Here is a 15,565-nt window from a genome sequence, read left to right as displayed (position 1 = left end):
ACTGAGAGTTAGGAAATGGGACAAGACGTCTGAATGCAGATCGCAATTCCAGAGTAACACAATAGGACCTTTCACTAGCTGGGGTCTGTGCAGTGTGGGAACTGTTTGGCCTTTATTGATTGTTAGATAAGTAGGTGACAACCTTGAACTTCATGTCAGAGGCTCTTGGCAGCATTTGGTCCTGTGGATGGTTCCCCCCGCCCCCCCACCATCAAATCACACTTCATCCAGTGTTGATGTGCTCCTGAGCAAGTTCTTTCATGGACTCAGCCTTCTCTGTTCTTCCTTTGCCCCCATCTCCTCCTGGTCCTGCACTGTCATGAAACAGGTGGATTCAGTTCCTGACTTTGCCACTTGCTCGGTGACCTTGACCTCCCTGAGCCTTCACCTTCCTCATCTCTAAAACAAGTCGTGGCCTCTACTTGCTGGGCGGATTTGATTAAGCCCTGTAGATTAAGTGCCTGGCACATCTTGGGCGCTGAAACACACATGACCTAGTCCTTCGGGCTGTGGAATGAGGTGAGGTAGGGAGGGAGAGGTGTGTGGGACCCACCTTGCTATCTTTCTCTCACCCATTGGAAGATGAAAGGACAGCCCCCGTTGCCCTGCCCTTCGACTCCTGTGCGATTTCCCACTCTTTGTAGTGAGCAGGGAAAACATTTATCTGTGCTCACCAATCTCAATCAGGGGGGCAGCCAGGCACAGCAGCCCTGCTTGGGAATACCTTCCCCTTTGAAAGGTTTATCAATCCATCTGCCGCTTGGGCAGCCCTGGACAGGGCTGTGATTAATGATTCCTGTCTTTCCCAAGTTGACTTTGATGCTTGCTTGTTGAAACACGTCCTCTGAATTCAGGAAATGGCCTCTTAATCAAAACGCTTCAAGATGCTCTCTGAGATGCTGTACCGGCCCCCAGATGGGACCAAGTGGCCAGCCGACCTTGACGCCACATGAACGAGCCTCTAGAACTACTGCAAAGTCATCTCGAAACCCCCAGACATTTCAGGAGTCTGCTGATAGACTCACAGTTCTATAGAATGATGACGATGACATTTAGTAAGGCTAACACTCTTCATGTAATGCTGTGCAGTTTATGCTTCTCATGAACGTTATCTCATTGTTTTCTTTTTGCTAAAACCTCCTAAGAAGTACAAAGAAATAAACCAAGGCTCAGAGACGCAGGGTAACCTGCCCAAAGTCACAAGAGATGATATGCTAGGGCTGAACTTCCAGACTTTTGGTCTCAGGCTCTAAATCCTGGACTTTTCGCACTTAGACACTACTCGTCTTCCAATACCGGTCTTTTTATTTGTTTTTCACTGCACTGGGTCTTCACTGCTGCGCATGGGCTTTCTCTAGTTGCAGCGAGCAGGGACTGCTCTTCCTTGCGGTATGGAGGCTTCTCACTGAGGTGGCTTCTCTTGTTGCGGAGCACAGGCTTAGGGCACACAGGCTTCAGTAGTTGAGGTGCAGGGACTTAGTTGAGCCAAGGCGTGTGGGACCTTATTTCCCAGACTAGTGATCAAACCCGTGGCCCCTGCATTGGCAGGCAGATTCTTAACCACTGGACCACCGGGGAATTCCTGGCAATACCCGTCTTTAGTCACTGCTCTTGTGGTCTGTAACAGTCAGGAACAAGAGTAAAAATTAAACCTACATAACTATATTCCAGTCAGGAAACTTTCTTCCTGCAAACAACAGGAGAAGAGAGGGTAGGAAAGATGGAATGAAATAAGAGGAGAGTGAAGATGCTGCCTCCTGGCAGCAGGAGGAACCCAAGAGGAGGAAAAGTTGTACACACTCTGTTCTGAAGGCAAAGGGTCAGAAGTGAGTTTCAGAAGAGAATTGGTGACAATTCTGCTTTTTTTGTTGTTTGAAAGTGTTCTTTTCCAAAAAGAGTTTCAAGACTATTGCTAGGAATCAGGAGCCCATGACGTAAGGAGAGGAAGATTCCCTGGCCAAATGTGTTGGGGGAACAGCTGGGTTTAGCAGAAACCCCACAGGACAGGGCTTCTCAGAATCTCTGCTGTTCCAATGTGAGCACTGAACCGGGACCCATCCTGGGCAGGGCTGCTCTAGAGGCATCATAGAATGCTAGGAAAAGCCAACGGGTCTGAGCCAATCCTGGCTCCTTCACACCTGCTCCATGACCTTGGGCAGTTAATTCAGGGGTGTGAGTCTCGGGTTCTTCACCTCTGAAGGGGAAGCTCCCACCTCCCTCATACAGAATATTCAAAGTGCCTGAAGATCATGCCTGGTACCGAGTCATGTGCTCGAAGTGACCGCTTCCTTCCTGTTCCTACCCCTTTCTGTGTGTAATCCCTTAGAAGACACCTTCCATTAGCTCCTTCAGGATTGAACTCGCTGCTTGGTCTGGACGTGGTCAAAGGAGGTTCTGACAATAACATGTCTCAAGGTTTAGGACCATTTCTCTGGCACATCCTGCCTCCTGGGCCGGGGCTCCAGATCCCTGCTTCCCACTCTCCTGCTACACAAGGACGCCCTTTCACCCACCTCCCAGGAGAAAAAAAAAGCCAGTAGTTCAGGGCCTTTCAAAGCACCCAAGCCCTTTGTGTGTGGCCAAATGCCTGGGCTTTAGTAGATGTTCAGTAAATATGAAGAGTGAGTGAGTGAGTGAGTGAATAAATTCAAAGCTAGCATTTTTATTTTGAGTACCTCCCATTTGCCATGTAGCACTCCAGGTGATTTTCCATCTTACCTTTCCTGGCTAGCCCTCCTGCAAGGTAGAAATTTTTATGCCTAATTTACAGAGCCAAAGACGGAGGTTCAAAGATGGGGCAGAATCTGGCTAAGCATACAGGATGGTAAATCTGGAGCTAGAGTTCCAGACTTTGGTTCTTCTCACTCCAAATCCACTCAACAACACTCATCTTCTAAGATCCATTTTTAAAGTGCTTATAAAAATGACTCAAGGTTATGCTGGCGTGAGGCTAAAATCAGGATTTGACCTTGTCTCCCAGTGTTTTCCATCGTCAGGACAGGCATGCCGCAAGACCTTGTGGATCATGTTTCAGAAACCTCAGGCTGGAACTTACTTGCTGGAAATCCTTGGCAGCTACTGCCCTCTGTCCTTTCCAGAGCCTGTCTCCTGTCACCAACCCCCCACCCAACCCCCAATGAGTCCTGGCGGGTTACCATCTGAGTGGGTCTCTGCCTCAGCCTCCTGCAAAAACAACAGTCCTCCAGCCTGGAAACCAGACCACAGCAAGCACCAGCCTTGGCTAAAACAAGTGTGGGCAGGCTGTGAGCAGACTCCTGTTTCCACAACTCTACCCACCGCTCCACTTCCTAGTTTATATAGAGAGAGGTCAGGAGAGGACCACCAGCCCCCTACCCCCACCCTCTGCCCAGAGCAGTCACCCATCAGGGGTGCTGATGAGAAGGAGGTGGGCAGCCTCATCATAAATCCCTTGAAGCTACACCCACCCCACCACCCCCTCCCACCCCTTCCCCACACGCTCCTGACCTTCCCCCCACCTCCCAGTGGTGAGGCAGTGTGGGCTTGATGGTAAAGAGCCAATGTGGGAATTAGACAGACCCCATCCCCAGCTTCTGCCACTTTCTACCTGTGTGACCAAAGGCAAAGGTCCAGCCTCTCTGAACTTCAGTTTCCTTACCTGTGATATGAAGATAACGATTCCTCCTTTGTGGGATCATTGAAAGGGCAAAATGCAATAAAACCTGTAAAACACTCAGCTCAGTGCTTGGCTGGGAACACCCAGTCTGTGGCAGCTGGGTCAACCTTGGCTTTCCCTGAGGGTAACCTTGGGTGTCTCTTGAGCTTAGGAAGGAGGATTTTAAATGGTAAAGGGCATTTATTTCCACCCTGGTGTCCCACTTAGAAGATAAATAGTGGGTTTTCTGTTGAGACATCCTGGGCAAGTCATTTAAAATCTCTCAAAGCCTCAGTTCCCGCATCTAAATCACTGGAAGTATAATCATTACTTGTAATGAATAGAGCTATCATTAATCTACCTTAATAGATTATTAATAATCATCTGTGTTCACTGTCTCCACTTCCTCACCCCCAATTCTTTTTATTTGTTTTTATTTTTATTGAGGTATAGTTGCTTTAGTCTCTGAGTTTCAGCATAGCAATTCACAATTTTTAAAGGTTATACTTCATATATAGTTATTATAAAATATTGGCTGTATTCCAGTATCCATGCTGCACATTAGATCCTTGTGGGTTATTGATTTTATTCATGGTAGTTTGTACCTCTTAATCTCCTCTCTTGCCCCACCCCTCTTCCCTCTCCCCACTGGTCACCACTGGTCTGTCCTCCATACCTGTGAGTCTGTCTCTTTTTTATTATACTCACTAGCTTGTTGTATTTTTTGAATCCCACAGGTAGTGACACCATACAGTATTTGTCTTTCACTGTCTGACTTATTTCACTAAAGCACGATGCCCTCCTAATCCATCTATGCTGGTGCAAGTGTGAAATCTCGTTCTTTTTTTATGGCTGCATAGTATTCTATTGTATATACCTGGGGTGGGGGGTGTACAGAGACCTGTATGCCCCCATAGTTCTCTCTTGAGAGCATTCCAGACTGGCTTTTGTCCCCACATTCCTGAAACCCCTCTTCTCCAGCTCACTAACGTCTCCACATGGCCAGATCCAGCGGTCACCTCTCCACCTCTGTCTCTGACGTAGCCGATCACTCCCTCTTTTTCTCTCTCGAGTCTTAGGACATTCCCCATTCCTGGTTCTCATCCTATGGCACTGGCCACTCCTCATTTCCTTGGCTGCCAGCTCATCTTTGCAACATTTACTAGTTGAGGGGCCCTGGGACTCATTCTTTGGCCTCTTCTCCTCCATGTTTATTCCTGGGTTCCTGGGTGATCCCCAGTCGCATGAATTTGGGTCAGATGTACACGACCGTGGGTCTTATCATTCTGTCCCCAGTACTGACCTCTCCCTTCAGGGCACATTCACAAACCCAGTGCCCCTTTGGCATGTACAGGTGCACGCCAAATATACCTCACCAGCATCTCGGATCAAATCTGCCTAACACAGCAGCTCTTCATTTTGCCCCAGTTTCTCCTGACCCAAATTGCTTTCTGCTTGGGCTTGTCCATTTCCCAAAATGCCATCAGTTATTCAGGTGAGACTCCTGAGAGTACCCGCTATCACTTCACACCCTGCATTCCACATCCCGTCCATCAACAAGTTCTGCTAAGGGTCCTTTAAAATGCGTCCTCTACCTGACTGCTGCTTACCCACCCCATTAGCCTTGTGTTCCTGCAGCAGCCCCTAACTTTCCATTCCTGCCCCACAGGGATGGGTGTGCTCTGTTCGCCACTCAGCAGCCAGAGTGGTCTTTGAGAAAGGAAAAGCCATTATGTCACTCCCCCCGCCCCTGTCAAAAGTCTCCACTAACTTCTGGTTGTAACCAGACTGAAGCAGAGACTTCCAAGACCCTAGGTAGTCAGACGGAAGCCTCTCCTTCATCTGTCCCTCGGCTTCAGCCACACCAGGGCTGACGGGCTCCCACTGCAGGACTTCCGCTCCTGCGGCACCTTCTGCTGGAGTATACTTTAGTGTGTATCTTTGCATATGCTCGGCTCAAACCTCAAAGAGTGGGGGGATCACCTCCCGACCCCCCTGCATAATTTCTTCCCCCTTCCCTCTAGTCATTGTGACCTTTTATCATGCTTATTCTTCAAGAGTATGCATCTCCTCCTGAATTTTTATGTGATGCATTTCTTAACTCATTCATCATTCAAAACTCTCACTAAAACGTCAGCTCAGTGAGGGTGGGGACGGAGTCCCGTTCACAGCTGCATGCCCAGTGCCTGCGAAAGTGCTGAGCATAGGAAAGGCCCGCAAAACCATGTTAAATGAATGAATGACGATTACCTGCCTCAAAGGCATGATGTGAGAATTCTATGGAATAATGCGTGTCAAGGCTTGCCTTAGCAATGCAGCCTGGCACACAGTAGGACCTCAGTAAATGTCAGCTCTTCCCATTATGGATCAGATCTTCTTAGGGTGAGGACATCCTTAAGAATCCTCCGGCTGCCCCGCCTTCCAGACGGAGGGCTCTATAGTCACTGGGGGACCCCCAGGCAGTGTCCCCGCTGGGCTGGCTGAGCCGGACCTCTGTTCTGAGGGAGCCCAGCATGCCCCTTATCAGATGTTTGTGTTTAGACTCTGAAGGGGGCAAATAACTCTAGTTCCTTTGACAACATTTAGGGCTCTGCCACCATTTTATTATGTGAGCAAACATTTGATAGCTGGGAAGCCCATCCCTAATGACAGGTCATAGAATCTCGCTGGCGTCTGCTTATCTGTTCTTGGTGTTTGCTCTTCCATTGAAACCTGCAAGGTCACAAGCCGTTTTCTCTCTCCTCCACCTGAAATCTGAAAATTGGAAAAAGCTTGATAGTGAGGAGTAAAGAGACTGGAGAGAGCAGAGGTGGGTGGAGGGAGGAAGAGGAGGCAAAAGATATCAGAGGACCCTGCCCAGGGGCTCAAGAATGCAGAAGGGCTGGAAACCTGTCTCCGTACATGGACGCACCACTCAGCCCTGCTCTGAGGAGCACTGGCGGGGGAGGCGGGGGGATGGGGAGCAGCCCAGACCGGGGCACCCCGGGCAGCTTAACAAGGACAGTTGTGCCAGCACCATGGGGAGGACAGCACGCCTAGCAGCCCATCTAATCCCCCAACGACCTTCATCATAAAGGTGGGGAGACCGAGGCCCAGAGAAAGGAGTTTGAACAAGAGCAAAGCTCGTAGGGGATTCCCTGGTGGTCCAGTGGCTAAGACTCCACACCCGCAAGGCCAGGGGCCCAGGTTTATCTCTGGTCAGGGAGCTAGATCCCACATGCTACAACTAAGAGTTCGCATGCCGTAGCTAAGATCTGGTGCAGCCAAATAAATAAATATTAAAAAGAACAACAAAGCTAGTAGAAGGCTCTTTACCTCAGTGTAATGTAAAGAACACTGTCTGGGAGGTCTCCCAGAACTGGTTTAAATCTCTGGCCCCACACTCTCCTAATTCCGAAACCTTGGGCAATTCCTAGACTCTCTTTGACCTTGCTTTCCTAATCTGTAAAATGGACATAATAGCAGCCCTATACAAGGCTATGGCTGGGAGAACTGGTTAATGGGATAATAGTGGGATAAGAGGCCTTTAACAGTGTGATAGATATGTGAATGTGTTATGTGTGGCTGTGGCTGTGTCTGTGTCTATGTGTGGAGGGGGGAGTGTTTGAGGGGGAGTCTTGAGAAAATGAACCGTTAAGTCAAAGGGCAGAACCTTCCTCTGAGATGACAACAAAGGGGAAAGGGAAGGAAGAGAAGCAAAGCGCAGGAAAAGGGACTCCCCGGAAGGAAAACGCGAGCTGTGATCTTCCATGACAGTTGAGATGAGCGAGGCCCATGGCTCTGGGAGTGCAGGCTGCCCCATGTCGGGGTCTGGCTCTTCTCAGGGATTCTTCCATGCTGGGTCTCCTGCCCCAACCCACCCAGAAGCCTGGTCTCGAAGGCCTTTAGCCCTTGGGTCCCAGTTCTCTGATTTCTTGTCTTGATAGCAGCAAGCGTTATAGAAAGCACTTTGCAGTTCCCCACACTGCTTCCTGATGGAGCGTTCGTATGTGGTGATTTTCTCTTCTGCTCTGTGGCCTTGGGGCTCAGCATAGACCAGCAGCATCAGCCCAACCTGGGACCTGATTAGAAATGCAGGTTCTTAGGCCCACCCCCGGCCGACTGAGTCAGAATCTACCTTTTAACAGGATCTCTGCTACTCCATTTGGGAAGGGATCTGGGGGACCCCTGCTCTTAGAGGTCTTAGGAAGAGACCCGTACTTCCTGCAAGAGCTCCCATCCAGCTATCATTGCCACCAAACTGAGCAGTTTATGAAAAGCACTCTCATAGTAAGGGGAGTCCCATTTCAGGATAAAGGTCAGCAAGTTATGACTACTTCAAGGCCATTGGCAATTCACTTCTCTCTTCTGAAGTGGCCAGGGAATCCAGCTCCTAGATTTTCCTAAAGGGAGCGTGTTTCAGGACCAGCCCTGCAAGACTCTGAGGGCCCAGGGTCCCCACACCTCCAACCTCCAGCTCTTTGCTGGTTGAATTGGGTCTCAGCTCCCCCAGAGAAGCCAGACGCTAAGGGCCCAGGTCCCCACCAGAGGCGCACAGCTGAGCTGTCTCTCCTCTCTCTCTGCAGTGTCCTCTCCAAGCCTGGTGATGCCCACACATCACTTACTTTGTGCACAGCAACAAGGACCCTTATCTTCCACACCATCACCCTCTGGGCAGCTGTCACGGAGAAGCGCAGTGACCCGACACGCAGCACCTGCGAGAGGTCCCTGCTCACCTGCTGTCCTGCTGGCGCCTCGGACACTCGCTCTGACAGGCGCAGCCCCTTCTATGCAGTATTGTCATGATGCCTCTCCCAAGAAGTCTGGTCTGTCCTAGAGGCAGGGGACAAAGAAGCAGCGGAAGAGGAAGAGAGAAAGCCGTAGCGTCTACATCACTCTCTCTCATCGAACAAACTGAAGTGAAAACTTGAATCTGTTACTGAAATGAGAAGAGGAGGACACGTGCTATTGAACTGAGCCAAACACACTGTAAATATCAGCCACCTCCCCCTGTCCCGCCCCCCATCCCGGCTGATCTGGAGATTTCTTTTAAAGAAGTAAATTTGTCCAATGGGTGTAAACTATAAACTATTGTAATTAAGTGCAATCTCCCCCCTCTACTTCCTCTCCCCTCTGCCCTGTATATAATACTAAAGCATCTATCGGTTTTCTTTGTAAAGGTCAGAGTTGAATTTTCAAAGTGATTCGCCCCCTCTCTCTTTCCCCCACGGAGAAATACCTAAGGCAGAAGTGAAGCCCTTGACCCGCTTCCTCGGCCCTGGACACACACAGAGACTGTGTATTTTGGACTGACTGCCAGCTCACTCTGATCTCCTGATGTTAAGACACACCCTGGAAGGGCTGAACAGAGTGTCAGAGTTGTGTCTTAGCTTCCGGAAGGGTTGGGGGGCCAGCCAGGACAGCCCCAGGAAACGCCAAGGCAGGGACGCTGGCTGTTTGATATAGCACAAGAAAAAGTTGCCCTTTCAGAAAACCTCCCATTAAAACAATTTATTTTACCATGGCCCAGAGTCTCATATTTCTGCCTCTGATGCTTTCCCTGCCTTGGTTTCTCCAAGAACCCCTGGCCCCTGGTCTTCTTGGAATTTTCCACTTACTCCACGGGGCTCGCTGCTGCATGTCCCATTGTCTTCGGCCAGCCTTATTGCTGAGATGAGAAAAGTTTTTTCCCCCAGTCAGACTCCAATACTTTGTCTTTCTGTGACTCATCGGAGTAGACTTGGAGCCAACTCTTGGTGACTGTTGGTCACAGGAGCAGAGGAAAAAGTAGGAAACTTGGAATCACCATGGGTAACATTGTCAGCTTCATTGTAAGCATGAATGCCAACCTTTCTTTCCTCCCATAGGGCTGTTAGTCAGGAGAATGGCTCCTGTGCGTATCGCCTCCTGCCTGGGTTCTTGCCTCCAGTGAGGATGGTAATGAAGACAAATAGTCCAAAAGGTGAAAAGCCAGAGGACTAAACACTCTCCAGCAGGAGCTTTGCCACAAAGAATCCAGCATTGACTCTAGGAAGAAGGAGGCGGACCTTTCCTCCTTGCCATCTCCAGCACAGACTTACCAGCATGTGGTTTCTGGCTTTTAGACAGAGCAGTTCCCAAGCTGGCTGTAAGCGAGGGCATCATGCTGAAGAGGTCCCAAGAAACAGGTTTTTCAAAATCTCAAAGTAGTAGAAAATGCAGTTCTTAGTGAGCCAGGCAAAGGTACTGAGAGCCCAGGGCAGGGATGGAGACTGTTAAAAATGCTGACCTCTTTTGGCTCCTGGCTCCCCTCCAATGTTATTTGGGCTAAAGCAGTCAAGAGAAAATTCATGGATGGGTTGAAAAGGGCCGGGGCCAAAGCCGAGCCCTTTGTGTCAAGAGAGGCCAGGATTTGCTGACTCTGGTGGAGATGGCTTATTGGTTGGCTCCTGTGAGTTCAGGAAGAGGAAGGGAATACAGGTCTTGAACTCCAGCCTCGACTGGAGCCCTATGTTTGAATTCACATTGTTTTTGGAGCAGTAAGCATCTGCATTTGATAGATTTTATATCTTGTGTTATTGTAATAATCCTGAAAACCCAGGAGGTCTCAATCACTCTAGAAGCCATCCAGGAGTGTGGAGGACTTGGGGAGGGGCAGAAATCTCTAGGAATTTTTCTTAACTAGACCCTATGTGGGCCAAGACTCATACGAGGTGACCCTGGCAGGTGAGAGCACCTCCCTTCTGAATCAACTCTCTCTTCTCACTGACTCTAAGAGGAGCAAGGAGGCCCACTGTGCATGGATTCAGGTGGGCATTACCCCCTCCAAAGATTCATCTGCAACTAAAGCCCCCCATGTCGTCCTCCCTTATGGACCAGTCACTTGGGAATTCCTACCCCAAGCAATAGGTTTTTCAAAATCCCAGTGTAGTGGGAGATGCAGTTCTTAGTGCTGCTGCTGCTGCTGCTGCTGCTGCTGCTGCTGCTAAGTCACTTCAGTCATATCCAACTCTGTGCGACCCCATAGACGGCAGCCCACCAAGCTCCCCCGTCCCTGGGATTCTCCAGGCAAGAACACTCGAGTGGGTTGCCATTTCCTTTTCCAATGCATGAAAGTGAAGTCGCTCAGTCGTGTCCGACTCTTTGCGACCCCATGGACTGCAGCCTACCAGGCTCCTCCATCCATGGGATTTTCCAGGCAAGAGTACTGGAGTGGGGTGCCATCGCCTTCTCCGTCTTAGTGATGCAGGGGTCTCAAATGCTGTTTCAGCCAGAGGCAGCAAATCTTGGCCTCTTTTGACACATGCTACTTGGCTTTGGCCCCAGCCCTTTTCAATTCAACCATGAATTTTCTCTTGAATAGCCTAAACAATATTGTCTGGGGGAGCCGGGAGCCAAAGGATCAGTTCCTTATGGACTAACATTTCCAGAAGATCGCTTTACACCCTGAGCTCAAGCTAATAGACAATTCTGTTTTCACCGTGACCTGCTGTGGTTTCTTGGGTGAGCTCTGGGGAAAGCAGATTTAATTTTCACATTGTGGATAAGCAACAAAATCAGTCATGGAAAACTGCCTTACAGTGGATTTGAACTGTCCATGCCAAACAGTGAATTATTTCCCCCAAAGGCAGAGAGAGCTGGAGTGTTAACTACTGGATTCAGGTGGATAAGAACACAGTGTAGACAGCCGTGGAATCTGAGCTCTGGGTTGGGGGGAAGGTCTCTGATGTTCTTTTTGGAGCCAGAATGCCTTGATTAGGATCTCCAACATCACCACTTAACCCTGTCCTCATTGCCCTCCTACAGAAAATTGGGTGATTGTAGTAGTACCTACTGTATAGGATTGTTGAGTAAATGAGTTCATACTTGTTAAGTGCTTGGACGTGGGCCTGGTACATTGTGAATACTGTGTGTTAACTATTCTCTCATCCCAGAGTGAGTGATAGTCGCTCAGTTCTCTTCAACTCTTTGTGACTCCATGTGCTGAAGCCTGCCAAGCTCCTCTGGGATTCTCCAGGCAAGGATACTGGAGCAGGTTGCCACTTCCTTCTCCAGGGGATCTTCCCGACCAGAGATCAAACACAGGTCTCCTGCACTGCAGGCAGATTCTTTACCATCTGAGCCACCAGGGAAGCCTACTATTAAGAGACATTTTTAAGTATAAAGATGGGTCAGCTTAAAAAGTATCAGCAGATACATGCTTGACTTTATCTTATAACCTATAGATAATACATTAGAATATGTAATGAATCCATACACCTTTTCTAAAGTCATGCCCGAGATAGAAGTAGCAATAAGGTTATAAATGACAACTCCAGAGTGCCTTCTCATATATGCTTCTGGACCTGGTTGATCTTTCCAGATACCCTCATCACAAATGTGATGTTTGGTAAAGAAAACTGCCAATACTTGGTGAAATGATTTTGCTCATGTCTACGGTACATGACCAACCGAGCAGAGAACCAAGGATGAGTCAGGGAGAAGAGGTCTGAGGAGAGAGAGGGCAGGGTTGACTGGGGAGTCTGTCTCTTTAGGGGAAGAAGAAGGTAAAAGGTGGGGATGATCGGGAGGAGATGACAGAGGGCCAGGAAGCTAGGATTAAAGCCAGCTATCAGCTCCTAAAGGTGGAGGGCGTTGGTGGTGGTGGGGTGGTCATGGGAAATACAAGGATCTCGGAACAGTGGGTCAGGAAGAGGCAGGAGTGAGCTTTCTCCCAAGGACAGTCAGAGCTGAGGTGTCCCCTGTGAATGAGGAAGTAATTCAAATAAACGCCACTGAAATCTGTTCTGAACAGATAGCCAATAATGGACCACACAGTGACAAATCCATGTTTTTAAAAATACTTTAAACACTTCCCAGTTGTTTCAAACAGACTGAATATTTACAAGAAGTTGCAATCAGCTAAATAAAATGTCTATAAAGCCCCTCCCTGTCTCCCTCCTTCCCTCCTTCTCTCTGCCTCTCTGTCTCAGTCTGTCTGTCTCTCTCTTTCATGCAGAGGTCATTCCAGCTGGGCAAATACTAGACTGTCAGATAAGATTTATAACATGACAGTATTTTATTAATGAATCTTTGGGGTATGCAGACCTTCACACACGCCTGGATGACCAGTTTTTTCCCTTTCTTTTCAAAGTCGCTCAGTCATGTCTGACTGTTTGCAACCCCATGGACTATACACACCATGGAAATCCCCAGGCCAGAATACTGGAGTGGGTAGCCTTTCCCTTCTCCAGGGGATCTTCCCAACCCAGGGATCGAACCCAGGTCTCCTGCATTGCAGGCGGTTTCCCACTTTCTAAAGAAGAATGAGCAGAACAAACATGAGATCGGGATGGCATCAAAAGCAGAAATCGTCAAAGCAGGTTTTTTGCAGTCTGTATATATATGCGTATGCCAACAGACCACCCAAAATTTCTTTGCAATTTCCACACACTTAATTGTCTCATTAGATACATACTGGGATATCCTCCAAAGGCTGGTTTCCTTCCTGTGCTCTATTGTTCAGACATCCTTAATAAAGCAATTATATTAAATGATTTCCAATTAATAATGAAAGTGATAAAAAGATAAAGTTGGTTTTTTAAAAGACAAAAAAAAAAAAAAATCACACTCTAAGGAAAGTATGCCTGATTTCCTAAGCCATTAAAAAGCCTCTGTGTATCCCTTTGCTTTTGGAAACATCATCTAGCCCCAAATAATATTTCTCATTTATTTATTCAAGAAATACTTACTGGGACTTCCCTGATAGTCCAGTGGTTAACACTATGCAGTTGCAATGCAGAGAATGCAGGTTCAGTCCCTGGTTGGGGCATTAAGATCCCACATGCTACATGGCCAAAGAACAGAGAAAAAAAAGAAAAGATATACTGACATCTACTGTGTGCCAGGCACCATTGTTCTAGACCCCGAGAATACATCAATGAATCGAGTAGATGAAAGTTCATTTCCCCTTGTGGGCTTCACTCTCTGGTTAGGGAGGCAGGCAGTGAAAATGGCATGTGTGTATGGTCATGTCAGGTAACTTAAATCTATGAAAAGTAAGGCAGGGAGACTGGAGCTACAGAGCTGAGTGAGAGGGAGGGTCAGGGGGTGAGCAGAGTGCTGGCTGGGGGTGAGGACCAATGACGAGGAGTTTGTTACATTTGCACAGACTGCTATGAGCTACTGGAAGGACTTTTATTCCGAGGGAGCTGGAGGCCATCAGGAAGTTGTGAGCAGAGCAGGGGCAAGATTTTGCTTTTTTTTTTTTCCGGCTGTGCCGTATCTTCGTTGCCACATGTGGGCTCTTAGTTGCAACATGCAGAGTCTAGTTTCCTGACTGGGGATCAAACCCCGGGCCCCCTGCATTGGAAGCGCGGCATCTTACCCACTGGCCCACCAGAGAAGTCCCTGGTTTATGCTTTAAAAGGATCCCTCTGGCTGCCGAGTTGTAGGGAAGGCCCAAGAGTGACAGCAAGGAGACCATCAGGAAGTCATTGTATCACTGGAGCCTGACACCAGGGGCTGGCGGTGGAGGTGAGGAGAGCCTGTCTGATTGTGGATATGGTTTTAAAGGGAGAGGATCTTCAGGCACTAGGATTTTCTGATAGTTTTTCTGTGACATCAAAGAGGATTCCAAGGTCTGGGGCCTGAACAAAGCAGGAGATAGAAATTGATGCTACAGAAGGCAGTATTACCTGGACAAAGACTCTGTGTCAGGCATTTTGTAACCTGGCACTTTAGGAAGCATCTGGGTAGTATGTCGTGCTGTGATGTCAGGGCTCTCCAGGTGACAGTAACCTGACATCTGATATTCATCCAATAAACATTTATTGAATGCTTACTACTTACTCTTCTGGGCATGGAGAGAAAAGCAGTTTAAAAAATGTTCCTCTTCCCATGGGGCTTACAGTCAACTGGAAGGGAGCCAACAATAACAAAATAAGCAAATTATACAGTATGCCAGATATTGATTGATAGGTAATGAAAAGACACACAACGCTGAGAGAAGGAGGTGGGGATGGAGAAGGAGGTGGAGTCATTCTGGTAGGGGGATCCCCTCGCTTTCCAAGACAGGGATTTCTTGGAGGCATCTTGACTAGAAACAGAATATATGGGGTGTTTTTTAATTGAAGTGTAGTTGATTTACAGTGTCCTATTCATCTCTGTTGTGCAGCCAAGTGATTCAGGCTTTGTGTTCTTTTCCGTTATAGTTTATCACAGGATATTGGCTATAGCTCCCTGCACTACACAGTAGGATCTTGTTGTCTCTTCCATATATAATAGCTTACGTCTGCTAGCTCTAACCGTCCACTCCACCACTCCCCCAAACCCGTCCCCCTTGGCAACCACAAGCCTGTTCTCCGTGTCCAGGAGTCTGCATCTGTTTCATCTGTGTGATATTTAAGTTACTCACTGATTTATTTTGGACTGCACTGGACCTTTGTTGCTGTGTGCAGGCTTCGTCTAGTTGCAGAGACTGGGGGCTGCTCTCTTGGCAGCATGCAGGCTTCTCACCGTGGCGGCTTCCCTTGGCAAGTGACATCCTTCCGGATCAGGGATCAAACCCATGTCTCCTGCACTGACGGGCAATTGTTTACCACTGAGCCACGAAGATCATGGCATCTGGTCCCATCGCTGCATGGGAAATAGATGGGGACACAGCGGAAACAGTGTCAGACTATTTTGGGGGCTCCAAAATCACTGCAGATGGTGACTGCAGCCATGAAATTAAAAGACGCTTACTCCTTGGAAGAAAAGTTATGACCAACCTAGATAGCATTTTCAAAAGCAGAGACATTACTTTGCCAACAAAGGTCTGTCTAGTCAAGGCTATGGTTTTTCCAGTGGTCATGTATGGATGTGAGAGTTGGACTGTGAAGAAAGCTGAGCACCAAAGAACTGATGCTTTTGAAGTGTGGTGTTGAAGACTCTTGGGAGTCCCTTGGACTGCAAGGAGATCCAACCGGTCCATTCTAAAGGAGATCAGCCCTG

The 15,565-nt window shown here is 48.3% G+C and overlaps 1 protein-coding gene and 1 long non-coding RNA gene across 7 annotated transcripts in view; one reads left to right on the top strand and one right to left on the bottom strand.

Moving 5' to 3' along the window:
• The window catches only part of HNF1B (HNF1 homeobox B), a 63,001-nt gene extending 53,864 nt beyond the window's left edge, over window positions 1-9,137 (top strand). For all 6 annotated transcript variants that reach the window (XM_004012441.5, XM_060395223.1, XM_012185295.4 and 3 more), the window contains one exon: window positions 8,200-9,137. In XM_004012441.5, the coding sequence (XP_004012490.2) occupies window positions 8,200-8,220 (21 nt within the window). In that variant the 3' untranslated portion in view covers window positions 8,221-9,137. The remainder of the gene's footprint in view (window positions 1-8,199) is intronic.
• On the bottom strand, window positions 134-9,332 carry LOC114116918 (uncharacterized). The gene is made up of 3 exons (XR_003590760.3): window positions 9,232-9,332; window positions 8,350-8,552; window positions 134-6,388 (listed from the first exon to the last, which is right to left on the bottom strand). It is a non-coding gene; the product is annotated as an uncharacterized LOC114116918 (long non-coding RNA).
• Window positions 9,333-15,565: the final 6,233 nt, after the last annotated feature.

Source organism: Ovis aries, chromosome 11 (genome assembly GCF_016772045.2).
Source record: "Ovis aries strain OAR_USU_Benz2616 breed Rambouillet chromosome 11, ARS-UI_Ramb_v3.0, whole genome shotgun sequence".
Lineage (NCBI taxonomy): Eukaryota > Metazoa > Chordata > Mammalia > Artiodactyla > Bovidae > Ovis > Ovis aries.
The sequence above is the reverse complement of the archived record's forward strand: the minus strand, read 5'-3'. Positions and strand labels throughout refer to the sequence as shown.